Raw genomic sequence first — 24,148 nt, 5'->3', positions numbered from 1 at the left:
ATTGATCAAGCTAGTTGACTGAGATAAGGAGTGAGGATCAATGGTGAGTATCTAAACTATAGGGGTGTGCAAATTCCAAATAGATTTCGAAACGAATATTGAATCGAATGAAAAAAAAAGCCATACATAGAATTGAATATCAAATATTAAAAAGTTTTTCACAATATTTAATGCCTAGACGTTTTGGGCAAAAAAAATATGGTCATGGTGTAGTGATAGTGAAGAACACGGTAGCAAAAACTGTGAATCACAAAACTAACTCTTTATTAGGCAAACCTGTGCCAAGAAAAACAGGCAACACTCGGGCACAGTGATAGCAGCGAGCACAGTCAGCAATCCTCAAAAAATCGAATCTGTGGGTCAAACACATTGGCTTTTATATGTCACTCGTCGAATGTTCGAAGGTAATCGCTGGTGCCCAGGTGCCTTCCAGAAACTGCTACAAAATTCATGTCATGCATACAGGGTGATTTGGGGGCGTACACCATGCGTGCAGCTAGGGCTGAAAGCGAGCTTTGGATCTAGCCACACACAGTCGTATTGTGCTACGCCCTAACCTGTAGCTTGTGTAATTGCAGCTATGTCAGGTTCGAACGAATAAAGCAACCAGGGGTGTCAACTCTAATAACGTTTGTTGCTACAAGCAATAAGAGACTCTGGCAGAGGGAAGTCCTCTCTGTAATAAGCAATAAATAGGCTTGCCTCGTTGCCCAGGATAGTCAGGCAAAAGAAGTCACTCATGGGTTGTAACAGGCACATCAATCTGGCAGGCTAGATGCCGGGTGCCAGAGAGTGGGTCTCCCGATGTGAAACGCTTTTATACCTTTTTATCTTTTGCGAGGGAATGGTTCTTCTTGCCCATTGGATACCTTTCCTTTTCCAGTGAGCCGGGGGGAGAGGGTATGTACATCACAAGAGCAAAGGAGTATGGGAGGGCGCCCTTGTCTACATCGGCTCTCGACACATCCGTAACATGTGAACAGGACGATGTGAGTAGGTGGGAGCAAATTGGCGCATGTGCTCCCTACATCCTCTTCCCTTTAAGAAGGCTCTCGGATGCACGAGACTTGGATGCAAGTTTTATTCAGCCTCCTCCAGGATGAGCCAAAAGCCGGCCTCCACGTCCATTGCTTGTGACACCTCCAGCTGCAATGCCGCGTCAGGATTCATCACTGCCACTGCTTCCGATGCCACCTCCTCAATGCCGTTGTCAGTTGCCTACTGGTCCCACTGCCTTGGGTGTCATGCCTGCCATCGTCTTTGTGGCTGGCTCCTCCACTGCTGCCTGATTTGCTGCCCCAGCATCAGAGCCTGGGTATCCGGTTGCCACGTGGAGCAGCCACTCCACGAACTCAATCTCTTGTGCCTCTCAGGCCAACATGGCCTGGGCTCCTTCACTGGGCGGCCATTGCTGCGGCGGTGGTGTTTCTAGCTTGCTCTTCTTCCGGAGCTGGTGCAGGGCCCCGATCGTGGCTTTTATGGACCCTGATGACCCCTAGCTTCAGTCTTCTACCTGCTGGCAGGGGTAGGCAGGCGCCCTCCGGTTGACGTCTTGGACTGTTAAGCCCTAGAAAAGCTAGAACAGCCACTCTGGATGCGTCCCGCTCCGGGCCCTCCTGTCACTGCCAAGGTCTGTAAAATACACAGGCCGCCGGCGGGTCCACGCCGTCCTGGGATGTCCAAGTTGCCACGTCCCGGGTGCCGCGGCCTGGTTGCCTGGGGGTTCTTGCGCCAGGTCTCTTGGTAGAGTCAACTGAGCCTTGATGGACAGAAAGGCTGGGTGGCGAGGTGATGGGTCGGCGGGGAAATGGCAGTGTGGTGCTTGCTGCGGCCACCCTTTATTCACTTTCGTGACGTCAACGTCAGAACCAAGCAGAGTTGCCACCTTCATAAAACTGCAAACTCACAAATGCAAATACAACACCCCTTCCCCCTTAGAACATTATTAACGATCTGCTTATGCTAAAACATAGTCTCTCAAAATCCGCTGAACATTACGAACTCGCTGTGAACGACGCAAGCACGGCTGGTCGATGGTAGACAACTGCTCCCTCGATTCTGTGACCAGTTCCCAAACATCTTTTGTCAACACTCGTTGATGTGTGGACACCCCATCTGGAAGTTGAACTGCTGCAGGTTGCTGCTCTACAACTTCACTGTTTTCGGAAGTTCCACTGCTCTTCCCATTGGTTGCGGGTAACTTGGCAGGCTCACTCTCTAGTTGCCCTTCTGCAGTTGCCAGTTCCGATGTCGTGGTAGCTGCGCCATTCGGATGCCAGAGCTGATTCATATGGCACCGAAGTACTCAGCCGTCCGGTAACATAAACTCGTACATGTATGACACTGGCTTCATGGCCATACCTGCCAACCCTCCCAATTTGCCCGGGAAACTCCCGATTTTTTACTGAACTTTCCGATTGTACGATCACTGTCTACCGAAAAGTGGTTTCTGTTCGCGCAATAATGGTTTTTGTGAAACTGACACCGCGAGATCTACAGCCACATCGTAATCGTCAGCATCACCAGCAACGGCCCCACTATTACCATCGGTATCATCGACTAAGCAGCCAACTACGGTGCTTAGTATGCCTACCAAAGCCAGAGCCAATGTAGCTCTTGCATTTCGTGCCTGCCTTCCTCCATGGTGCTTCATGTTGCCGCTGCTTGGTTCTTTATTCTATGCTGCTTGTGTGTATGATTAGTGTTGGCTAGGCCGTGTGTGTGTGGTGCACCTCGTAAAGTTACAATCCTCATGTGCTTGATGCCATGGCGTTATCAAAGGCCAAGAAAAGGTATTCGCAGAAGTTTTTGCGAGCTTCAGAATTTCCGTGCTTTTTGACACCAAGAAAAGGAAAACATTTTGTTTCTTGTATAACGTGTGGGTGCGATGTCAGCGTGTCTCACGGTGGCAAATGCGACTTGAAACTGCATGTTTCCATGGCAAAGCATCAAAGCTATGTTCGCACAGCTGAGCAGCAAGACAACATAGTGCACTTTCCCCAGAAAGACTGCGACCACAGTGTGGAGTGCCTGTTTACGGGATTCTTCATCAAGCACGACCTACCCCTTAGTGTTCAGCGACCACGTTAGGCTTCTTGTACGGAAAATGTTTCCGAAATGCGACGAGGCGAAGCATTATGGATGTGGACGCAACTCTGAAACGTAACTCTGAAGAATGCGGAGGTGGCCAACCTGAAATTTATTTCACAGGCATCGCTCTCGAGTCTTCGTTTTTTTATTCAGTTTCCCTCAGCTGCTGCCCCGAGATTCCAATGAATCTGTTGAAGACGCTTTAATGCTCTCGAAGCTATGTTTGCCACACTACAGGCGTACAGTCTTCAAGTGGACTTTCTGAATGGAGAAAGGTGGGACGTGCAGTGGTCTATGGTTGGAAAAATGAAAAACACTGATGGAAAACATGTCTCACCGAATCGCTAAGGTGATGCTCGATTTACTCATGATATCGCATAGCAAGGCAGAGTGTGAGATTATATTTAGCACGGCGCGAAAAACTAGGACTGAATTCCGCTCGTCAATGTGCAACACAACCCTCCAACACCGGCTGCTAGTGAAGGTTTGTCAGTCTGGACCATGTTTTGAGAGTAACTACTCGGACAAATTTTTGAAGTAAGCAAAGTCTGCTACTGCAAGGTCCCTGCAAAAGGACTCATCGAACACTGCCTGTGAATTTATCCGAGGTGCTATCAGCCGGTATGACCTGTACAGAGCCCTGTTCGGATGTAGCTGGTCCAGCATAGTTGACAACTGGCCCATTAAATGTTTGGACAGCGACCAACCTGTGACTGTGTGCAGGGTTATGTGCTATTGTAGCACGAAATCAGCCAGTCGCTTTTCCCAGTTCCTATGGATGATTCGAGACGGGGCTTCTTTGGTTGTTCGCACCATTCGCTCAGCCTGTCCATTTCTAGCGGGGTGGATCAGATTTGCACTCAGAAAATGCTTGAATTCGAGGGACGTGAACTTGCAAACAGGATGATGTGAGTATGTGGGAGGAAATGGGCACATGTGTTCCTAACAGATTATAAAGGATTTGGTGAGAACATACACAAAGATAGAATCAACGATAACATCCGAGTAAGTTGGTAATCATGCAGGCGTGACTTGCGGCGAGCGATAACTTCAAGGGATAAGCGGGTGAAGTGCGCTTTCTGAAGAAAGGATAAATAAGTGCATGTGGCAATGCCCCCTCTCTCAAAAGTATTGTCCTGATGATACAAACACCAGAGCAAAAACACTAAAGCACAAGTAATAAAAAAATATAACAAAGAAACAATGTCCCAAAACAGTGCAACTTGCAGTGCAAACACTGAACCACAAAAGGAAGAAAACGACACACACGGGTGCTGACTAACAACTTCTTTATTCCTTCATCGTTGATGCACATATAAACCCTAGGTCACACAACCACGCACGCGCACGGATCACATTACAGAGATCTGCCAAATTATCACATATGGAATGTATGTGATAATTGCGGATATTATAAGTATGTGATGCATATCTGATAATTTGGTATTGATCACTATCACGTGGCGAAACTTGCAAGCACAGAGAAGCAACAGCTATGTGCACAGAGAAGCAGCAGAAGGCAGCCACGAACTGGCGACCACGATCACTCACAATAACACGAGGGGGTCCGTGACGCAGTATAACGGAGGACAGGAGGAAACTTGAAACATCAAGAGCCGTGGCCGTTCGCAGACTATAATCAACTATATGGTCGACGCAGACTATAATCCAACAGTTGTTGTTTGTTGAGTGCGGGAATGGGCTGAGAAGGTCCACTTCAACCATTTTGAAAGGAGATGATGGTGGCGCCACAGGGTGAAGGAGTTCGACCAGAGCAGTACAGTAGAATCTTGTTACTATGAACACCACATTAACAAACTTTTCAAATTTACGAATTTTTTTAAATATCCCCACGAAAATGCCTATATTTCCAATGTAAAAAAAATCTTTCAGTACTACGAATTTCAGATTACCGAATATTTCAGAATAACGTATATAATTTAATCCCATAATCACAAAGATGCTTCGTTATTACGAGGTTCCGTTGAAGTTTTGGTACCGAATCCCTGAGGCTTGCACCTACCTTCATCATCCGCAGCAGCAGCAGCCATGTGCTGGGGAACCCGTTTCAACAGGTACAGCCCCAGCAGCATGTCGACCTGTGCAGGGAGCGTGATATTCCCCCGTCAACAATGGCAACAATGCTCAAAGATTGGGAAAAGATCATAAAATTTCATCGAGAGTCACAGCTGGCTCCCTCAAAAAAATGCTTGCGGCTTGGCAACTACCAGAACATTGACGACGCTGTCCTCGCGTGGTTTAAGGATGCCAGACAAAACGATGTGCCCCTGTCAGGCCCGATTATTCAAGAGAAAGCGCGACAGTTCGCGACCACCTTGGACATCTCCAGTGCCGGATGGCTTTACCGCTTCTGACAAAGAAATGGCATTGCATGGCAGATTGCTTGTGGCGAAGAAAAGGCAGCAGATGCCGAGAGTGCGGTTGCCTGGTGGAATGTGCGCTTTCAAGAGATCATTGAGTCTTCCTCTCCAGACGACAGCGATGAAACGCGTTCTTTTATCAGTTGTTGCCTGATAAAACAATGAACTTCAAAGGTGACAGGCGCAAGGGCGGAAAGAAATCACGTCTCCGCGTATCGGTTCTGTTCTGCTGCAACTCCACGGGCACGGAAAAACTAAAGCCGTTAGTTGTTGGCAAGTCTGCTAAGCCACGCTGCTTGAAAAACTTTGCCTCGTTGCCTTGCGACTACCGAGCCAACAAAAAAGCGTGGATGACAGGAGCATTGTTCACTCAGTGGCAGCTGCAGCTTGACGACACAATGAAGAAGAAAGAAAAATTCTCCTCATCGTTGACGATTGCTCTGTGCATATTGTGAATGCGATTGAGCAATGTGCAACTTGAATTTATGCCCCGAATTGTACTTCTTTGCTCCAACCTTTGGACCAGGGCATCAACAGGTGTGAAGGCCGAATTTCGGAAGCGTCTTGTGCAGTGCCTCCTGTTCAATATTCGATTGAAGCTGCTCACACAGGTAAACATCCGTCAAGCTGCAGAAATGCTTACAGGGTCGTGGTGGAATGTGAAGGCAAGCACGATCAGCTACTGCTGGCGAAAGGCAGGCCTTTTAAAGGCTTCACCTACGCCACAAGACTGCGAGGACACAGAGGAGCTCAACCCAGAACTATGAAGTGGGCTTACCGAGAAGCTCCCGTCGACACCGTGGTGACCTTCGATGATTACATTGACAGTGACAGTGTGGCTGCTACATCTGCGGAGCTCACCAACGAAGACATCGTGACTAAAGTGCATGAGCAAGAAGATTGCATTAGTGACGAAGACGATGCCGACACTGGATCAACACACGAAGAGGAAGAGACTGTTTCCAGCTTGGATATTTTAGTTTTTTCTAGAAAAGACGCAATCATTCCTCTGGAGCTGTAAAGATGTATCCGATGATGTTCAGAGGAAGGTCGAGAATATGGAGGCGTTCGTCCTGCAGCACTTGCCGTGTACTCGCCAGAAGAAGATTACAGAGTTCTTCAAGCAATAAATTGTAGTTAAACTGTGCCCAGCGTTCTCGTTGTATTATTTACGTACGAACACGCACATCCGCTGCATAGTATGTAATTTTCGATGTGTTATATTACTGACATGAAAATATTGGTTTTTCAGTACTACGATACTTCAAGTTAACAAATTAAATTCGTCGGTTCCGCAAAGTTCGTTGTAACAAGATTGATTCTACTGTATTAGGGCGCTTGAATTGCTGCCACTTGTTACAACTGGCCACATACTTTTCTATATCCCGTCGCATGCCAGTCCAGTAGAATCGGCCCTGAATGCGGTGGTATGTTCTGGTGAAGCCTAGGTGCCCAGCGGTCAAGTCGTCGTGCATGGCACAGAGCACGTGGGTTCTTAAATTCTTAGGGACCACTAAGAGAAGGTGGGCGCCATCAGCCGCATAATTCTTGTAGAGCAGGCCATCTTGGATGACAAAGCCATTTTTACCTGTTGGTTGAGCAGTAGCGCCCATCAAGCAAGGTGGCCAGACGGGTCACAGAGACCAACCAACCAACATAGTGAATGGTGATCAGTAACGATCGTGAAGCGGCGCCCATAGAGATATAAGCGGCACTTCTGGACTGCAAAGATGACAGCGAGACACTCTTGCTCAGTGACAGCATAATTCTGTTCGGCCTTGCTCAATGAACGGCTGGCATAGGCAATGGCATGCTCGGCGTCACCAAAACGCTGGACGAGGACTGCGCCTAGGCTGATTCCACTCGCATCGGTGTGCGATTCTGTTGTGGCAGAGGTGTCAAAATGGTGAAGTATGGGTCCGGAAGAAAGCAAGAACTTCAGTTGATGAAACGAGGAATCACAATCTGCTGTCCAGCTGAAGGGATTATTCTTGTGCAACAATGAAGTCAGAGGGTAGGCAGCATCGGCAAAGTTGGGCACAATATGTTGGAAGTACGAGCAAAGCCCCAAGAAGCTCCTCAGCCCGCATAGTGACTGTGGTTGTTCAAAGCCGCTAACTGCAGCGACCTTCTGTGGGTCTGGTCGCACCCCCTGCTTGTCCACTAGATGTCCAAGTACTAGCACCTCTCGTTGGCCAAAGTGACATTTTTAGGAGTGGAGGGTAAGAACAGCTTGTTCAAGGCATGTCAGAACAATGTCCAGTCAATGGCTGTGCTCCGCAAAAGTGCGGCCAAAAATGACGACGTCGTCTCGGTAACGCAAACAAACCTACCATTTCAGGCCGCGTAGTACCGTGTCCATAAACCTTTCAAATGTTGCAGGCGCGTTGCACAAACCAAACGGCATGGCATTGAATTCAAACAAGCCGTGTGGGGTCACAAAAGTGGTTTTCTCTTTGTCAGCTGAATGCATGCTTATGTAAGAAGTACCCATGCATTCCCATGCATGAATGCATGGGTAGTAAGTAGCCCGATCGGAGGTCTACAGATGAAAAGTAGGGTGTGGAATGAAGGCAGTCAATGACGTCATCAATCCGGGGAAGTGGATACACATCCCTTTTCCTCACAGAATTGTGACGTCGGTGGTCGACACAGAACCTCCAGGACCCATCTTTCTTTTTCACGAGGACGACCCAAAGAAAGCCCAAGGGCTAGAGGAATCTTGGGTGATGCCCTTGGCTAGCATGTCGTCGACCTGTTGAGTGATCATCTTGCGCTCTGACGAGAACACGCGGTAAGCCTTCTGCCTGATGGGATGTGTGCACCCCATGTCGATCCTGTGGCGAGCCCGCATAGTTTGAATGTGAACTTTGTTAGCATTGTGCGCGAAATCAAATAATGGCGCATGCTTGCTAAGGACGCTGACCAGGGCTCGACACTTCTCTGAAGACAGTGACTTGTTTATCATTTTTTTAAAAAAAGGCGATGAGTCTTCAGGGACGCCAACGCCAACCCCGTGCTCTCGGGATTCGTGTGATGTGTCATCTGTTAAAGCACCTATGCTGAGACTGGTATCCACTTCAAAAGAGGCAAGTCGCATACCGCTGGGTAGCACAACAGATCGGGAGGCTAAATCTGACACCCACAGTGTAGTTGTTCCGCAGGCCACAGAGCGGACGCACCGAGGTGCGAGCACACTTCTCTTCACAACCACCGAAGGCACAGGCTTGGCATGGCACAGGCACAGGCATTTGATGCAATTTCAATTGCATCAAATGTATCGGCGTTGAGACTGCAAGTAGAAACTCGAACTCTGGATAAGGAATGCGCCGGTAAGAGCATCTTCAGTGACGGCGAGAGCGCGTGGTAGCAGGTTGGTCGCCAAGAGGAGACAGGAAAAGCTCGCCAGTACTGCAGTCATCAGTGGCACCGCACTGTTGTAGGAAATCGAGGCCAAGAATTATGTTGTGAGTGGATTTAGCAAGCACTGCAAATTCAGCTTGATATACATTATCGGAGAAATAAATGTTCGCGGTGCACACTCCAGTAGGTCGGAGCAACTCTCCACTCACAGTACAAAATGCATTAGCGTTATCCCAGTGAAACATCACTCTACGGCCTAGTCGGGTTTTGAAATCCAGGCTGATAATGGAGACACTCGCTCCTGTGTCCACTAAGGCCAATGTAGCAACGTTGTTCACTAAAACGCAACTCTTGTTATGACACATGGTGACTGGCGGAGGCATAGGGGCGTGTAGTTAATGATGACTGGCAACCTCACCTCCATTGGTCACGCCGCCTAGTTTCCTGGCGGCGGTGATGTGGAACATCGTCGTGTAGATGGATACCTGCGCTGACGGGAAGGCGGCAGCGTCAAGCTCCACACAGAAGCTGGTGAGTTGCTACAGTAATTCGCGTGGTTGTTTGTTCTGCTGTCGGCGTCAGAAGGCCAGCGTGTTTCGTTGCCGTGGTGATTGCTACGCCGATAAAAAGTGCGCGGTCACTCATGGGACGGTGGTGATGTGCGATGGTGATGAGGACAAAATCTGGTGACATGACCGCGAATACCGCATTGGAAGCAGATGGGGCGCTCATGGGAGGCACTAAACTTGTCAGTAGCAGGATCACTGGCACGGCCGTCCCACTCTTGAGAAACTGCAGGTGGTCTGGGTGAGTAACCGTCGTGGAACTGATAACTTGGATGCACGTTCATAGTAGGGTCTGGTGCTCTTGAACGAGGAGTGAAGTTGTAGGTGTCTACAGAGGTGGCGTTGATAGACGTTTCACGGAAGTTGCAGTGAGAAAAGGGCTCTCGAGCCTGCAGAGTCCAGAGGGGAGCCGCCTCACATCGGTCAAGCTCTTTGCGCACCACTTGCCGAATAACTGACGCAAGGTCAGATGGTGCTGAGACCACGTGAACACTGGTGACGTTAGTTACGTTGGCCAGGCGGCCAAACTTCAGTGTGATACGCCGAGCTTTCAAGGCTTCAAGTGTACAGCAGTGCCAAATGATGTCACTTACGGAGTCCAGACTGTCTTTTCCAATGAGGAACTGGTACACGTCCTCGGCGATCCCTTTTAAAAGATCCCAACTTGGTCCTCTCCTGTCATCTGAGGGTCCAGGGCCTTGCACAACTTCAGCACTTCCACGATGTACGTCGTGCAGGTTTCGCCAGAAACTTGGGCTCGCTGCATTAAGGTTTGCTCTGCACTTTAAACTTTTTGTGCGCAAACAAACAGAGACGAAGAATAGGGGCAACACACGGACGAGCGCTTTCTAACATCTGGTTTTATTTTTGAAGAACCACCTGCTTAAATACCCACAGATCTGCGCGATCTAGTCAACAGAGCACGCCTATAGCGCATATGATACCCACAGATCTGCGCGATCAAGTCAAGAGAGCACATCAATAGTACATATAACACTTGTGATAAAAAGACGTGGACAAAAGCCACCCGGTCAACATAAAAACAGCAAGGTGCATAAAACAACCACTTACAATAAAATGCGTTAAAGATGTAATGATAGAAGCGAATTTTCTTTATCCAACAATGAAACAGAAGGATGGCTGATGCATTTTTCTTTTTGTTTTTCAATCCAGTGTGCTTGCACTATTTCCCTAGCGGTTTGATTCCTATGCCTATGCAAAATGTTTGTGCTACTAAGACAAGGTGAGCAATCATGTTCTTGGCAATGCATTGCCAAATGCGTACTAGGGCGACCTTTCGGACTAGACAAGTGCTCCCTTAACCTCGTGTTAATGCATCTCGCAGTCTGCCCTACGTGCACATGACCACACGTCATAGGAATCTGGTAAACAACATTCTTCGCGCAATCAACAAATTTTGTTGTTGCAGTAAAAGTGGTATTTTCGGCAAAAAATAAAATAGGTAGTGTGTGCTCTAAGGTTATAAAGAAGTTCGAAAGTAAGGATGATGTAAAGAAATAATGTAGTGTTAAACATCTGCGCAAGAACCAACTTGTGGTGGCCTTGATTTGAAGGATGCCAATACCCCACATTAAACACAGCAGTGCTGGCCCCAGCTAGCTCTGGTCACCCCCTTTTTTTTTTTTTCGGGTTTCGCAAACAGATGTCATAACATGTTAGTTTCAGGCAGTGTTCATGTATGTGCTTCTACAGGAAGCAGAGTTGCACAAAGGTCCATCGTGTTGCAATTTCTTTCTTATATGAAAGAGCCACTCCTTGTGCTTGTAGGTGCTAGGCTAACGAGTGTCAAAAGAAGGCTCAGTATTTTATTCTCAGTTGCTGCTGTTATAATGAGCCACATATAACACTTATTAAGGTGAACGCCTTAGATGGCTCACGGGACAAAAAATTCCCATGTCCGGCATTCGCTGTCCGTCATTATGGCACCAAAATTCACAGATTCAAACTCTCGACCTTTGCTGGAAATCGAACCCATGACCTTTGTATAATAATAATAATAATAATAATAATAATAATAATAATAATAATAATAATAATAATTATAATAATAATAATATCCTTATTGCCAATAATCAAATCAGTACATGCATACAGGCCTGCCAAAGCCTTTGAAGGCTCAAGCGGCAGAGCCTGGCAGGCAGCAAAACCATACACGTTACATTAATAGATTATTTATAAGCAGTGAACTCGAGTATAGCGTACCAGAAAGAAGTTCAAGATTTATACAGTGTCTATGAAAAGAATTTTCATTGAGCATAATGAAACACAGAAGCACAGCAATGCATGTGAACACAATGACCATGAGATAATAGATAACCATACATCGATCTGACTGTCATGGTGCAAAGGAATTGCACAATCACATGCACGAACACAAGCAATAACGGCAAACAAAAGAAACAAGTACGCCTTTACAAACAGATACGCCTTAGCAGTCTCTGTAACTTGTATTTCGTTTTTGCCTAGAAGGTACTGGGGTAATTTATTAAAGTAGGTAAGAACATTATGGGCGCGAGCTGTAGTGCTGTACCTTGCGGAACAACGTGGCCTCCTAAAGGGGTCCCTGGGCCTTAAACAACGGGAAGTACTGTATGGAACTAGGAATTCACTGGCCCAGAAGTGTTTGAAAACAACAGTTTGCGTTAAAAGATCGTTGAAATTCGGCATTGAAAGTATTTTGAAACGGTCTGTGTCAGTATTCATGCTCAGATCATAAGATATGTTTTTTTAAGAGGGAGTGCAGTATTGCATTTATTCTGTTGTGCCAGCGAACAGCACAGTGCCCATGAATTGTTACTCCATACTGCAGCAGACTGTAGCCTAAAGCAGGGTGAATTAGGCCATCAATTTCTTTATAAGAAAGTGTGAAGCCAAGGTGAAGGAAGAAGCGTCAGCATGACCTGTGGTTCTCAAAGGTAATTAATATCAAGGTAATTAAGACATGTTTAATTAAGATATAAGTAAAGCACTTGAACCCATGACCTTTGGTGGGAGTCAAACCTACTTGGAGATATGGATGAACTGGCTATATCTTACAGTTGGAATCCTATTAACATTGTGAAGGTTGAGAGCCAAACCTAGGGCCTCTGTTGGGAGTTGAACCCATGGCGTTAAGGCGAAGTTAATTAAGGCACTTGAACCAGTTGAACCCCCAACTTTTGGTTGGAGTCAAATCCACAACCTGTGGGTTTAATTAGCGCAAATTTAATAAAGGTACAGTTAGTGAAAATAGAATTAAGGCACTCGCACCCACAGCGTTTGGTGGGAGTCGAAACCATTTGGAGATATGGGTGAACCAGCCATAAGGTTCCTTTTGGTGTTAATTAAGGCAGTCAAACCCACGACCTTTGGTGGCAGAAAACAAGTGATAGGAAGTAACAACGCATTAGAATGAAAATTTCTAGTAATGTAATGAATGGCTCACGAGTGGCAGGTTTTCGTTTTTATCCTCTTTAGCGTATGCTAAAGTGATTGACCTTTTTAATTGTGTACCTGAAATACAGCTCCTTGAAAATGGGTAAATTAAATGAAATTGTGGGCTCCTTGCATGCCAAAATTGCACTCTGACTATAAGACTTGCCACGGTAGGAGGCTGCAGGGGTTCCACCCCCATTGGGACGGGATCACACTTGCAACCTCATGCTCAGCAGTGCGGCAACGTCAGAGCCACTGGGCTGCCACCGTGGCAGGTCTCGCAAATGGTGCTTGACCATATTGAACTGCATAACTTTTGGTACACGCACAAATTTCTGCAACAGTGGTATCTTTAATGGCCAGTAGATTGCATGACTACCCTTTGCGCCAGTGTTCTCATGTCTTGTGCTTCCTAGATGTTTGTTTATCTTGAAAAGCAAACACTATAATGTAAACAGTGTAAATAAATGTACAATTTAGAGGAAGGTGCTCGCGATGGTGATCTCTCTGCTCGAAATGAGTCGGTGTACCACAGAGAAACATGCATGTTCGCTATAGCAACACAACAAACTGGTGCAGTTATAGTTTTGCACAGCCCAGATGACGATTCTATGTCTATAAATTACTGCGAACTTTAAATACAACATCAATGGCACAGGTGAATATTGTCACGTGGTCGTGACGTTGAATAACACAGTAGCAGTACTGTGAACCACAAAACTATCTTTTATTGGGCGAACCTGTGCCCACAAAACAGGCTACACATATAGCACAACGATAGCGGCGAACACGCTCGGCGATGGTCGAAAAATCTGATCAGCGGGTCAAGCGCGTCGGCTTTTATAGATCAGCCGTCGAATTTTCCAGATTAACCGATGGGACCCACGTGTCTTCCACAAAGTTCTACACTATTCGCGTCGCGCATACATGCAATCAGATTACACAAGTTGCGGTGAAAGACAGTGGACGGAACCATCGATAACATTCCAGAAACTTCTTTTACATGCAGGCACGTCCTGCGCTGCACGATAACATTTGTTCGGCGGCCAAATGTGGTCGCCCGATAAAGATAAGTACACGTGTCATTACCCCCCTCTTAAAAAGCATCGACCCGATGCTGCAAACAAACGAAAGTAATAAATAAGCACTCGTAGCAAAGAAACCAACAAAATAAGGGAAGTTCATTAGCGTCCGTAAAACGGTTTAAGACGCACCACATGGACTACTTCAGGTCGTTCGCGGCGACGCCGTGAATGCGAAATGCCGTCTGGCACGACCTCATAGTCCAGTGCGCCAATACGTCGGATGACCTTGTAGGGTCCGAAATAGCGTCGCAGTAGTTTCTCACTCAGTCCTCGTCAGCGTATCGGGGTCCATACCCAAACACGGTCGCCGGGCTGGTACTTGACGAAGCGTCGTCGGAGGTTGTAGTGTCGGCTGTCGGTACGCTGCTGGTTTTTGATCCATAGGCGGGCGAGTTGTCGGGCTTCTTCGGCGCGCTGGAGATGGCTAGCGACGTCAACATTCTCTTCGTCAGTGACGTGGGGCAGCATGGCGTCGAGCGTCGTCGTCGGGTTCCTGCCGTAAACCAGCTTAAATGCTGTGATCTGTGTTGTTTCTTGCACCGCCATGTTGTACGCAAACGTTACGTACGGCAGGACGGCGTCCCACGTCTTGTGTTCGACGTCGACGTACATTGCTAGCATGTCGGCGAGGGTCTTGTTCAGGCGCTCCGTGAGACCATTCGTCTGCGGATGGTAGGCAGTTGTCCTCCTGTGGCTTGTCTGGCTGTACTGCAGAATGGCTTGGGTGAGCTCTGCTGTAAAAGCCGTTCCTCTGTCGGTGATGAGGACTTCTGGAGCACCATGTCGCAACAGGATGTTCTCGACGAAAAATTTAGCCACTTCGGCTGCGCTGCCTTTCGGTAGAGCTTTAGTTTCAGCGAAGCGGGTGAGATAGTCCATCGCCACGACAATCCACTTATTTCCGGAAGCTGATGTTGGAAACAGTCCCAACAAGTCCATCCCGATCTGAAAAGGTCGGTAAGGAGGCTGGATCGGCTGTAGTAATCGCGCTGGTCTTGTCGGTGGTGTCTTGCGTCGCTGACAGCCGCGGCATGCCTTGACGTAATGGGCGACATCGGCGGTTAGGCGCAGCCAGTAACACCTTTCTTGTATCCTCGATAGCGTCCGGGAGAAACCGAGGTGCCCAGCGGTCAGATCGTCATGTAGGGCGTGCAGTACTTCTGGACGTAGCGCCGACGGAACAACAAGAAGGTAGTTGGCGCAGACTGGTGAGAAGTTCTTCTTCACGAGTAGGTTGTTTTGAAGCGTGAACAAAGATAATCCACGCTTAAATGCCCTTGGGACAACGTCGGTGTGCCCTTCCAAATACTCGATTAGGGCTTTTAACTCCGAGTCGCCTCGTTGCTGTTCGGTGAAGTCTTCCGCGCTTATTATTCCAAGGAAGGCGTCATCATCCTCGTCATCTTGCGGCGGCGGGTCAATGGGGGCGCGGGATAGGCAATCGGCATCTGAGTGTTTTCGTCCGGACTTGTAGGTTACAGTGATGTCGTATTCTTCCAGCCTGAGGCTCCACCGTGCCAGCCGTCCTGAAGGGTCTTTTAGGTTAGCTAGCCAACACAACGCGTGATGATCGCTGACCACCTTGAATGGCCTGCCATATAGGTAAGGGCGAAATTTCGCTGTGGCCCAAACGATGGCGAGGCATTCCTTTTCGGTTGTAGAATAATTGCCTTCTGCTTTTGACAATGATCGGCTAGCGTAAGCTATCACGTGTTCATGTCCATCTTTTCTCTGGACTAGGACGGCACCGAGGCCTAGGCTACTGGCGTCAGTGTGTATTTCGGTATCGGCGTGCTCGTCGAAGTGCACAAGTACGGGCGGCGACTGCATGCGTCGTTTGAGTTCTTGAAAAGCGTCGGCCTGTGGCGTTTCCCACTTGAACTCGACGTCACATTTAGTTAGCTGTGTCAGCGGCTCAGCGATGCATGAAAAGTCCTTGACAAATCGCCTGTAGTAGGCACACATGCCAAGAAATCTACGCACTGCCTTCTTGTCGGTGGGCTGCGGGAACTTTGCGATGGCAGCTGTTTTCTGCGGGTCGGGGCGTACTCCAGATTTGCTGATGACGTGTCCTAGGAATAGAAGCTCATCGTAAGCGAAGCGGCACTTTTCTGGCTTCAGAGTGAGCCCTGATGACTTGATGGCCTCTAGTACTGTGGCAAGCCGCCTAAGGTGATCGTCAAAACTTTCGGCGAATACAACGACGTCATCCAAGTAAACGAGACAGGTCTGCCACTTCAATCCTGCTAAAACCATGTCCATCACGTGCTGGAACGTTGCAGGCGCCGAGCACAGTCCAAATGGCATAACCTTGAACTCGTAGAGGCCGTCTGGGGTGATGAAGGCGGTCTTTTCACAATCTCTTTCGTCGACTTCTATTTGCCAATAGCCAGACTTGAGGTCCATCTAGGAGAAGTATTTAGCGTTGCAGAGCCGATCCAATGCGTCGTCTATCCGTGGGAGAGGGTATACGTCCTTCCTCGTGATCTTGTTCAGACGACGATAATCGACGCAGAAACGAAAGGTTCCGTCCTTTTTCTTCACCAGGACAACAGGGGATGCCCACGGACTTTTCGACGGCTGGATGATGTCGTCGCGCAGCATTTCGTCGACTTGTTCTCTTATAGCTTCACGTTCTCGCGGCGAGACTCGGTAAGGGCTCTGGCGAAGTGGTCGAGCGTACTCCTCGGTGATTATGCGATGCTTGGCGACTGGTGTTTGTCGAAGCCTCGATGACGTCGAAAAGCAGCTTTTGTATCGCCGGAGCAGACTTCTGAGCTGCTGTTGCTTAATCACGGGGAGACTTGGATTAATGTCGTAGTCTGGTTCGGCTTGGATTAATGTCGTAGTCTGGTTCGGCAAGCATGGTCGTCGGGGTAGATGCGGGGGAATCCGAGAGGACAAACGCATTGCTGTTTTCCAGAATTTCCTCGATGTATGCGATCGTCGTACCCTTGTTGATGTGCTTGAACTCCTGGCTGAAGTTTGTCAGCAACACTTTCGTGTTTCCTCCGTGCAGTCGAGCGATCCCTCTTGCGACGCAAATTTCACGGTCTAGCAGTAGACGTTGGTCGCCTTCGATGACACCTTCTACGTCAGCGGGTGTTTCGGTGCCGACGGAAATAACAAGGCTGGAGCGAGGCGGGATGCTCACTTGATCTTCGAGCACACTCAAGGCGTGGTGACTACGAGGGTTCTCCGACGGTATCGCATGGTCTTCCGACAGAGTTATTGACTTCGACTTCAGGTCGATGACTGCGCCGTGTTGGTTGAGGAAGTCCATGCCGAGAACGACGTCTCGTGAACACTGTTGGAGGATAACGAAGGTGACAGGGTAAGTCCGGTCGTGAATGGTAATTCTTGCCGTGCACATTCCAGTCGGCGTTATGAGGTGTCCTCCGGCGGTACGAATTTGAGGGCCTTCCCACGTAGTCTTAACTTTCTTCAACTGGATGGCGATGTGTCCACTCATGACGGAGTAATCAGCCACTGTGTCGATTAAGGCGGTGACTGCGTGGCCGTCGAGAAGCACGTCGAGGTCGGTGGCTCTTTGTCTTGCATTACAGATCGGTCTTGGCGTCGGATCACGACTGCGTCGCGTTGACCTGTGGCTGGTACGTGACGTCGTCAGGTCGTCTTTCGTCGTCGCATTCTTTCCTTCCAGACTTCGTCGGGACGGCGGCGTGTCGTTATGTCGTCGAGGTAGTTTCTTCGGCGTGTTCGTCGGCGGCGGAGGATCTTCGACAGTTCGACGGACAGCAACCGCACCTCCATCGGTTGCTGTGTTTAGTTTTCCGGATATGGGCTCGCTGACGGGCCCCGAGCTGGGCCAGTGTATGGTCGGCGCTGCGGCGATAGGTAGCGGCCTGGTGATGGTGAACGCGACGGTCGTCGAGAGCTCCACTGAGTAGCCGCGAGGTAGTCAGCGATATCGCGAGGGCGTTCACCTTGCTGCGGGCGCAGAGCATTGACGGCGAAACCTCGCAGTTCCATTTCCCTGTATGGACATCGTCGGTAGACGTGACCCGCTTCCCCGCAGTGGTAGCAGAGCGGGCGATGGTCAGGAGCGCGCCAAACGTCGGTCTTCCTCAGGTAGCTCCGCTGGGCGACGGGTGGGCGCGCCGTCGGCGGCGGTGGTCGACGGAATTGCGGCGTTACAGGGCCCTGGCGCGGTCGCGGAGGCGGGCCTTGACGGCGTACGACGGCGGCGTAGGTCATCGCTTTGGGTCGGGGTTGCGGTAATTGAGGTTGCACCTCCGGAACTCCAAGCGACCGCTGAACCTCATCTTTGACGATGTCAGCGATCGAGGCCACTTGAGGCTGCGACGACGGGAAGATCTGAAGCTCCTCTCGTACGACTGCCCTGATAGCCTCGCGCAGGTCTTCGGAGGCCAGTGATTTAACTCCGGCATAGTTTGTAGCGTTGGTGCGGCGGTCGAATTGCCGGTTTCGCATCTCGAGTGTCTTCTCGATGCTAGTGGCCTCGCGAAGAAACTCGTCGACAGTCTTCGGTGGGCTTCGTACCATACCGGCGAAAAGTTCCTCCTTAACACCACGCATTAGTAGCCGGACTTTCTTTTCCTCGGACATTTCCGGGTCGGCGTGGCGGAATAGGCGGCTCATTTCTTCTGTAAAAATCGCGGTGGTCTCGTTGGGCAGCTGCACTCGGGTTTCCAGTAGTGCTTGGGCTCGTTCTGGGCGTACGACGCTTGTGAATGTCTGCAGGAAGCCGCTTCGGAAAAGGTCCCAGGTCGTTAACGTGGCTTCTCTGTTCTCGAACCACGTCCTGGCAGCGTCTTCCAATGCGAAGAAGACATGTCGAAGTTTGTCGTCGCTGTTCCAGCTGTTAAATGCAGCGACCCTCTCCTACGTCTCGAGCCAGGTTTCTGGGTCCTCGAATGTTGAACCGCGGAACGTGGGGGGCTCCCTGGGCTGCTGCAGCACGACGGGGGATGCTGGGGCTGCCATTGGGGAGGACTTGGTGGCAATCTTCCTGCTCGTCTCAGGTAGGAGTCCGTGCTCTGGGGGCAGTCCTTGCAGCCGGCGGCTAGCTCGCTGGTCTTGGGCAACGTTGGTTTTCTCCTCGGGCTTCGGGCTTGGATCGCGGCTTTGCGGGGGCGTTCGGTACATGAACGCACAAGCACCTCCACCAGATGTCACTTGGTCGTGATGTTGCATAACACAGTAGCAGTACTGTGAACGAGAAAACTAACTTTTATTGGGCGAACCTGTGCCCACAAAACAGGCTACACTTATAGCACAACGATAGCGGCGAACACGCTCGGCGATCGTCGAAAAATCTGATCAGCGGGTCAAGCGCGTCGGCTTTTATAGATCAGCCGTCGAATTTTCCAGATTAACCGATGGGACCCACGTGTCTTCCACAAAGTTCTACACTATTCGCGTCGCACATACATGCAATCAGATTACACAAGTTGCGGTGAAAGACAGTGGACGGAATCATCGATAACATTCCAGAAACTTCTTTTACATGCAGGCGCATCCTGCGCTGCACGATAACATTTGTTAGGCGGCCAAACGTGGTCGCCCGATAAAGATAAGTACACGTGTCAATATGACAAACAGTCTTTCAAATGTTGGTGCTCTCAGCAGTGCTGCAACCAGCACAGCATGGGCAGGGCAGCTGTTCAATTGGCTTCTCTGCCGAGCTTTCGAATTCCATGTGACAGCGCTTGGCAAATGGCGGTGCATGGAAAACAGGCGGGCAAATACGGCTTCCTCTGGGAGCATGCCCAGTTGCTCTAGTGCTAGGCAAGTGATTGCACGTCATGTGCTGCCGTGGGTGGTGAGAATTGGCAAGGTGGCAGCATGATAGCAACGGGGACGGCATCGCGGTGGGCGACATATGACAGTGTGACAGGCATACTGGCACACATTTTCGGAGTGGTAACTCTGCCCCATGTTCATTGCACATGAAAGGGGGACACTTGGGAAGTATAAATGTTGGCATACACATAAAATATTTTAATTCCTTTTATTTAAAAGTTTCTTTTTTTCCATTATTTATTTGTTTATTTATTTATTTATTACAAATACCTGCAGCGCCTGAATTGGGCATTATCGTAGGGGGGTTAATTACGAACATAAAGGTCAAAGATTGAACTTCGGGAAGAACGGTATCATATAAGCTATGGTATTAAAAATACAATCATCAAAATTAGTAGAGAAAGACAGACATCCAATACTAACAACATCTGATTATAAAATTTGTTACACAGTGCCTAAAACGGCACACTGGAAATATTGTCTGAAACAGGTTCATGTAAAGTTCTCTATGACAGATGAAAAATTGGGTGCAGACACGACCTCATCCAGGACCAAATTCCATTCTGCAATTGTTCGCGGAAAGAATGAAAATTTGAATACAATAATACGACTTTGGTAGTTCCTTATTTTCTTGGAATTGTCGTATCTCTTAGACTGATAATGAGGTGGTTTTAAATATATGTTCTTATCGATTCCTGTGTTACTGCTGTTAATGTGTAAAAGCTTTAACCTGATTATTTCCTTGTGTGTGCACAGCCACTTCTACCCTAGATTTTCCCTGATTTGCAAACCTCTAATTTTGTAGTCGTAGATGCCCGTGACGAACCTTGCAGCTCTTTTCTGAACACGCTCTAACTTCCAAGAACTTTGTGAAGGGGTCTCACGCTGCACAAGCGTATTCTAACACCAGCCTAATATTTGTAATATACAAAGCTTCCTTCAAAGGTTTGGGCACATACTTGAAGTTCCTCCGGAAAAGGTTCAAAAGGCTTTAGCGCTTGTTATGTCAATGTGGCATGTCCAATCTAATGCCGCAGTTAAAGTGACGCCCAGATATTTGACTTCGTCAACGCATTGCACTAAAAAATTATTTAGAGAGTATGAACTAGGCACCTTTTTTCTTTTTGTTCGTAAATTTAATGTAACACTTTGCTACGTTCAAATCAATTTTCCATTTAGCCCACCAGGAACAAATTTTTTCGAGATCAAACTGCAACACACTCGTATGTTCGGCACATGACACAGGACGGTACACAATGCAATCGTCTGCATACAGTCTGATATTTGAAACACAGCCTTCACTTAAATCGTTGATAAATATGAGGAATAGCAATGGCCCAAGGACCGACCCTTTAGGCACACCTTATAAAACGTTAACTGTTCTCAACGTCGCACCGCTCAGAACCACTTTTTGCTGCCATTTATACAAATAATCTTTAAGCCAACCGTAAAGTGAATTGGGGAGGCCAAGAAATGACAGTTTGTGCAAAAGTAAGGTATGCGGGACTACATCAAACACCTTTCGAAAATCAATAAAAATAGCATCTATCTGTGTACTATTGTTAAAGCTGAGTGCAACGTCGGGTATGAATTTAGTAAGTTGAGTCGTACAGGATAATCCCATGCGAAATCCATCCTGGGTAGGGATGAAAAGGTCATGGTCATGAAGATGCTTAATAAGACCAGAGTAAATAACATGTTCTAGTGTTTTACAACAAACAGATGTCTGTAATTGCTTGCCAAATCACGACAACCACGTTTAAATATAGGAGTTGCATTGGCCATTTTCCAGTCACTAGGTAATCTTCGGGAATTTATTGACTTGGTTAATAATTCAACCAAGATAGGAACAATACTGTGGGAACAGCGCTTCAAGATGCGATTTGATATACCATCCGGACCATGAGCAGAATGAGGATTAATGTTGCACAACAGAGCCCTAATTCCAGCCTCATTTAAAGCGATGTCATGCATTTCAGGTAATTGTTAATGTAATTCAGGTATCGGAGTATGACACATGCTGTGAAGACAGAGTGAAAATATTCGTTAAAGCAATCAGGTTTTTTTGTGTCATCAGTTAACATATCACTTTCATGCCGGGGAGTCCGAACGGCAACACTGTCTTTTCTGTTACTTTTGACATAGCGCCATAACTCCTTAGGATTAGATCTTATTTTATCAGCTAGCGACGATAAGTATGTTCTTTTTGCTGCCTTTAATTCTTGTTTCAAGATTTTAGTTAGAGTTCTAAGTTTGTCATATAAGTTTTGACTTGGTGCTATCTTGAATGCCTTGTATACTCCCGCCTTCTTTCTTATTGACAGACGCAGTTCTTTGTTAATCCAAGGTTCATCCATTCTACGTCTAAATGATATCACTCTTGAGGAAATGCATTTAGCAACCAAAGACAGGATTTTGTCTCTGAACAGAGCCCATAAGCTTTCTATGCTGTACTGACTGCTGTATTCCAGCACTACTGGCAGGAATAAGTCTAACTCTTCATCTATGGCATTATAATTCCCCTGTTCATACATAAAAATCTTTCTCGGGCAAATCTTGCTAACATGTAACTTCTTGCACACTATTGTTTCATTTACAACCTCATGATCACTTACTCCTGGTGCTTCCGTAACTGCTTGAACTAAATCTTCATTGTTGCTAAACAACAAGTCCAACGTACTGTCCTTAGCTGAACCGTGACGCGTTGGGAAATTTATGAACTGAGCAAGTTCATTGTTCCGTGTTAGTTCAATGAAGGCCGAGTGAAGTGCCGAGGTGCTCGTCGCTACAGGATAGCGGTCATGCCATACAACTTCAGGCATGCTAAAATCGTCCCCAATTAGAATAGTTTCCAATGATAAGATCGACAGTGATCATGCAAGGCTGGGAAATTGTTCTTTGCTTGTTGAAGATCGTGGCCTCTAAATTGATCTCACCTCAAGGCTGTTACCACCAGAAACAAATATTCTGCACCAAATACATTCTGAAGAAACATCACAGTATAATGGTACACTTCTGATTCTGTCATGTACAAGAATGAACACTCCTCCTTCCTGGTGATTACAGTCTTTTCGATAAGCTATGTGTTCGGGTGGAAACACTTCACAATCCGATATGCACGGGTCGAGCCACAATTCTGTCCTGATGACAACATCAGGTTGTGAAATGCGCAGTTGGCTATAGAATACGTCTGTTGCATTCTTCAGGCTCCTACACTTGATAACAATGACGGACAGGCTATCCACTGTATCTCTTCTGAGCCGCCGCGGCTCACGCTTTGTTTGCTATTGAATTTACTCCGGTACGGAATCTGTTGTACCATTGTAAATATAAGTCTTGTCCTCATAAGTCATCTTGTTGTACTTCAGCTTATATCTAGCTCCAGAGTTCTGTTCCCGCACATAAGCAATCGGGTTGCTTCTGCATCCTGCACCCACTGCACGTGTTTCTTGTGCCTGTGGTGCAGCTAATAACAGGAGGCTGGTTTTGCTGTTGTCCTTCCTCTCCTCCTGCCCAGATACCTCGAGCTTCGACCAGCATACGAGAGCACCCAGGAGCGCCTGCGGCACTTGGAACGGGAGCTGTCCGAGGCACGGGCCGAGATTGAAAAGCAGGAGCGCTGGCACAGTGAGATGTACCTCAAGATGTACAGGTGAGACCCTGACCTGCGTGTCATCCTTTGGCAGTGTGCAACAGCCTCTGCTGGGCCAGGCACAAAGGAATACTGCGCAAATATGCAGTAGACTTCTGTCGACTTGACTCCGGGTAATTAAATTTTTCAGTTAATTCAATCTACGAGGGTGAATGAGAAAGTCTTTGACCCATTTTTTTTTTTATCCAAGCTACGGCTGTAAATGCGAAGTCAAGATATCCATTCCCAGTGGTGGACCTTTCTTGGACCGGCCCAGCCATATCTGCCTGTAGCTCCACGGCATGGCGCTGTTGAAGATGGCAGTAGTGTTTCACACGTCCACGGCATATGAGCGACGAAGTGTGATTTGTTTTCTGTAGAGAAAGGGAAGAACGGCCTTTCAAATTCGCGGGGAAATGCCGCCCGCATGTGGAGAAAGATGTTTTGCTTTGAGAAGTGTGAGGTAGTGGTGTTACGTGTTCACAAAAGGCCATGAAGACTTGCATGAAAATGAGCGTTCGGGGAGGCCGCATGTGTCGCTGACTAACGACAACATTTCTCAAATTTATTGCTGTGATAGAACAAATGTCTCGGTCTGTGTGGCGACTATGTGGAAAAGTAGTGTAAGGTACCCAGAATAGTTCGTGTATTTGTAATGACCTGTATGTATGTTATTTTGGCTAATAAAAAATAGGGGCAAAGCCTTTCCGATTCATCCTCGTTGATTGAAGGTCTCAACCGGAGCCCGTTCATTTTTATAGGACCAATATTTCATTATTTTGATCTGAAATTAGCCTTCACGGAATAATT

The 24,148-nt window shown here is 47.8% G+C and overlaps 1 protein-coding gene across 13 annotated transcripts in view; it reads left to right on the top strand.

The window, feature by feature from the left end:
- The window catches only part of qtc (quick-to-court), a 245,883-nt gene that overhangs the window by 191,365 nt on the left and 30,370 nt on the right, over positions 1 to 24,148 (top strand). For all 13 annotated transcript variants that reach the window (XR_011514354.1, XR_011514353.1, XR_011514352.1 and 10 more), the window contains one exon: positions 23,225 to 23,359. Coding sequence is in view for 10 of the 13 variants with exons in the window: in XM_070538194.1 (XP_070394295.1) it covers positions 23,225 to 23,359 (135 nt within the window). In the remaining 3 variants the exon portion in view is untranslated. The remainder of the gene's footprint in view (positions 1 to 23,224; positions 23,360 to 24,148) is intronic.

Source organism: Dermacentor albipictus, chromosome 5, assembly GCF_038994185.2.
Source record: "Dermacentor albipictus isolate Rhodes 1998 colony chromosome 5, USDA_Dalb.pri_finalv2, whole genome shotgun sequence".
In the NCBI taxonomy this organism is placed as follows: Eukaryota; Metazoa; Arthropoda; class Arachnida; order Ixodida; family Ixodidae; genus Dermacentor; species Dermacentor albipictus.
Note: the sequence above shows the minus strand (reverse complement) of the source record. Positions and strands in the feature narration are given on the sequence as shown.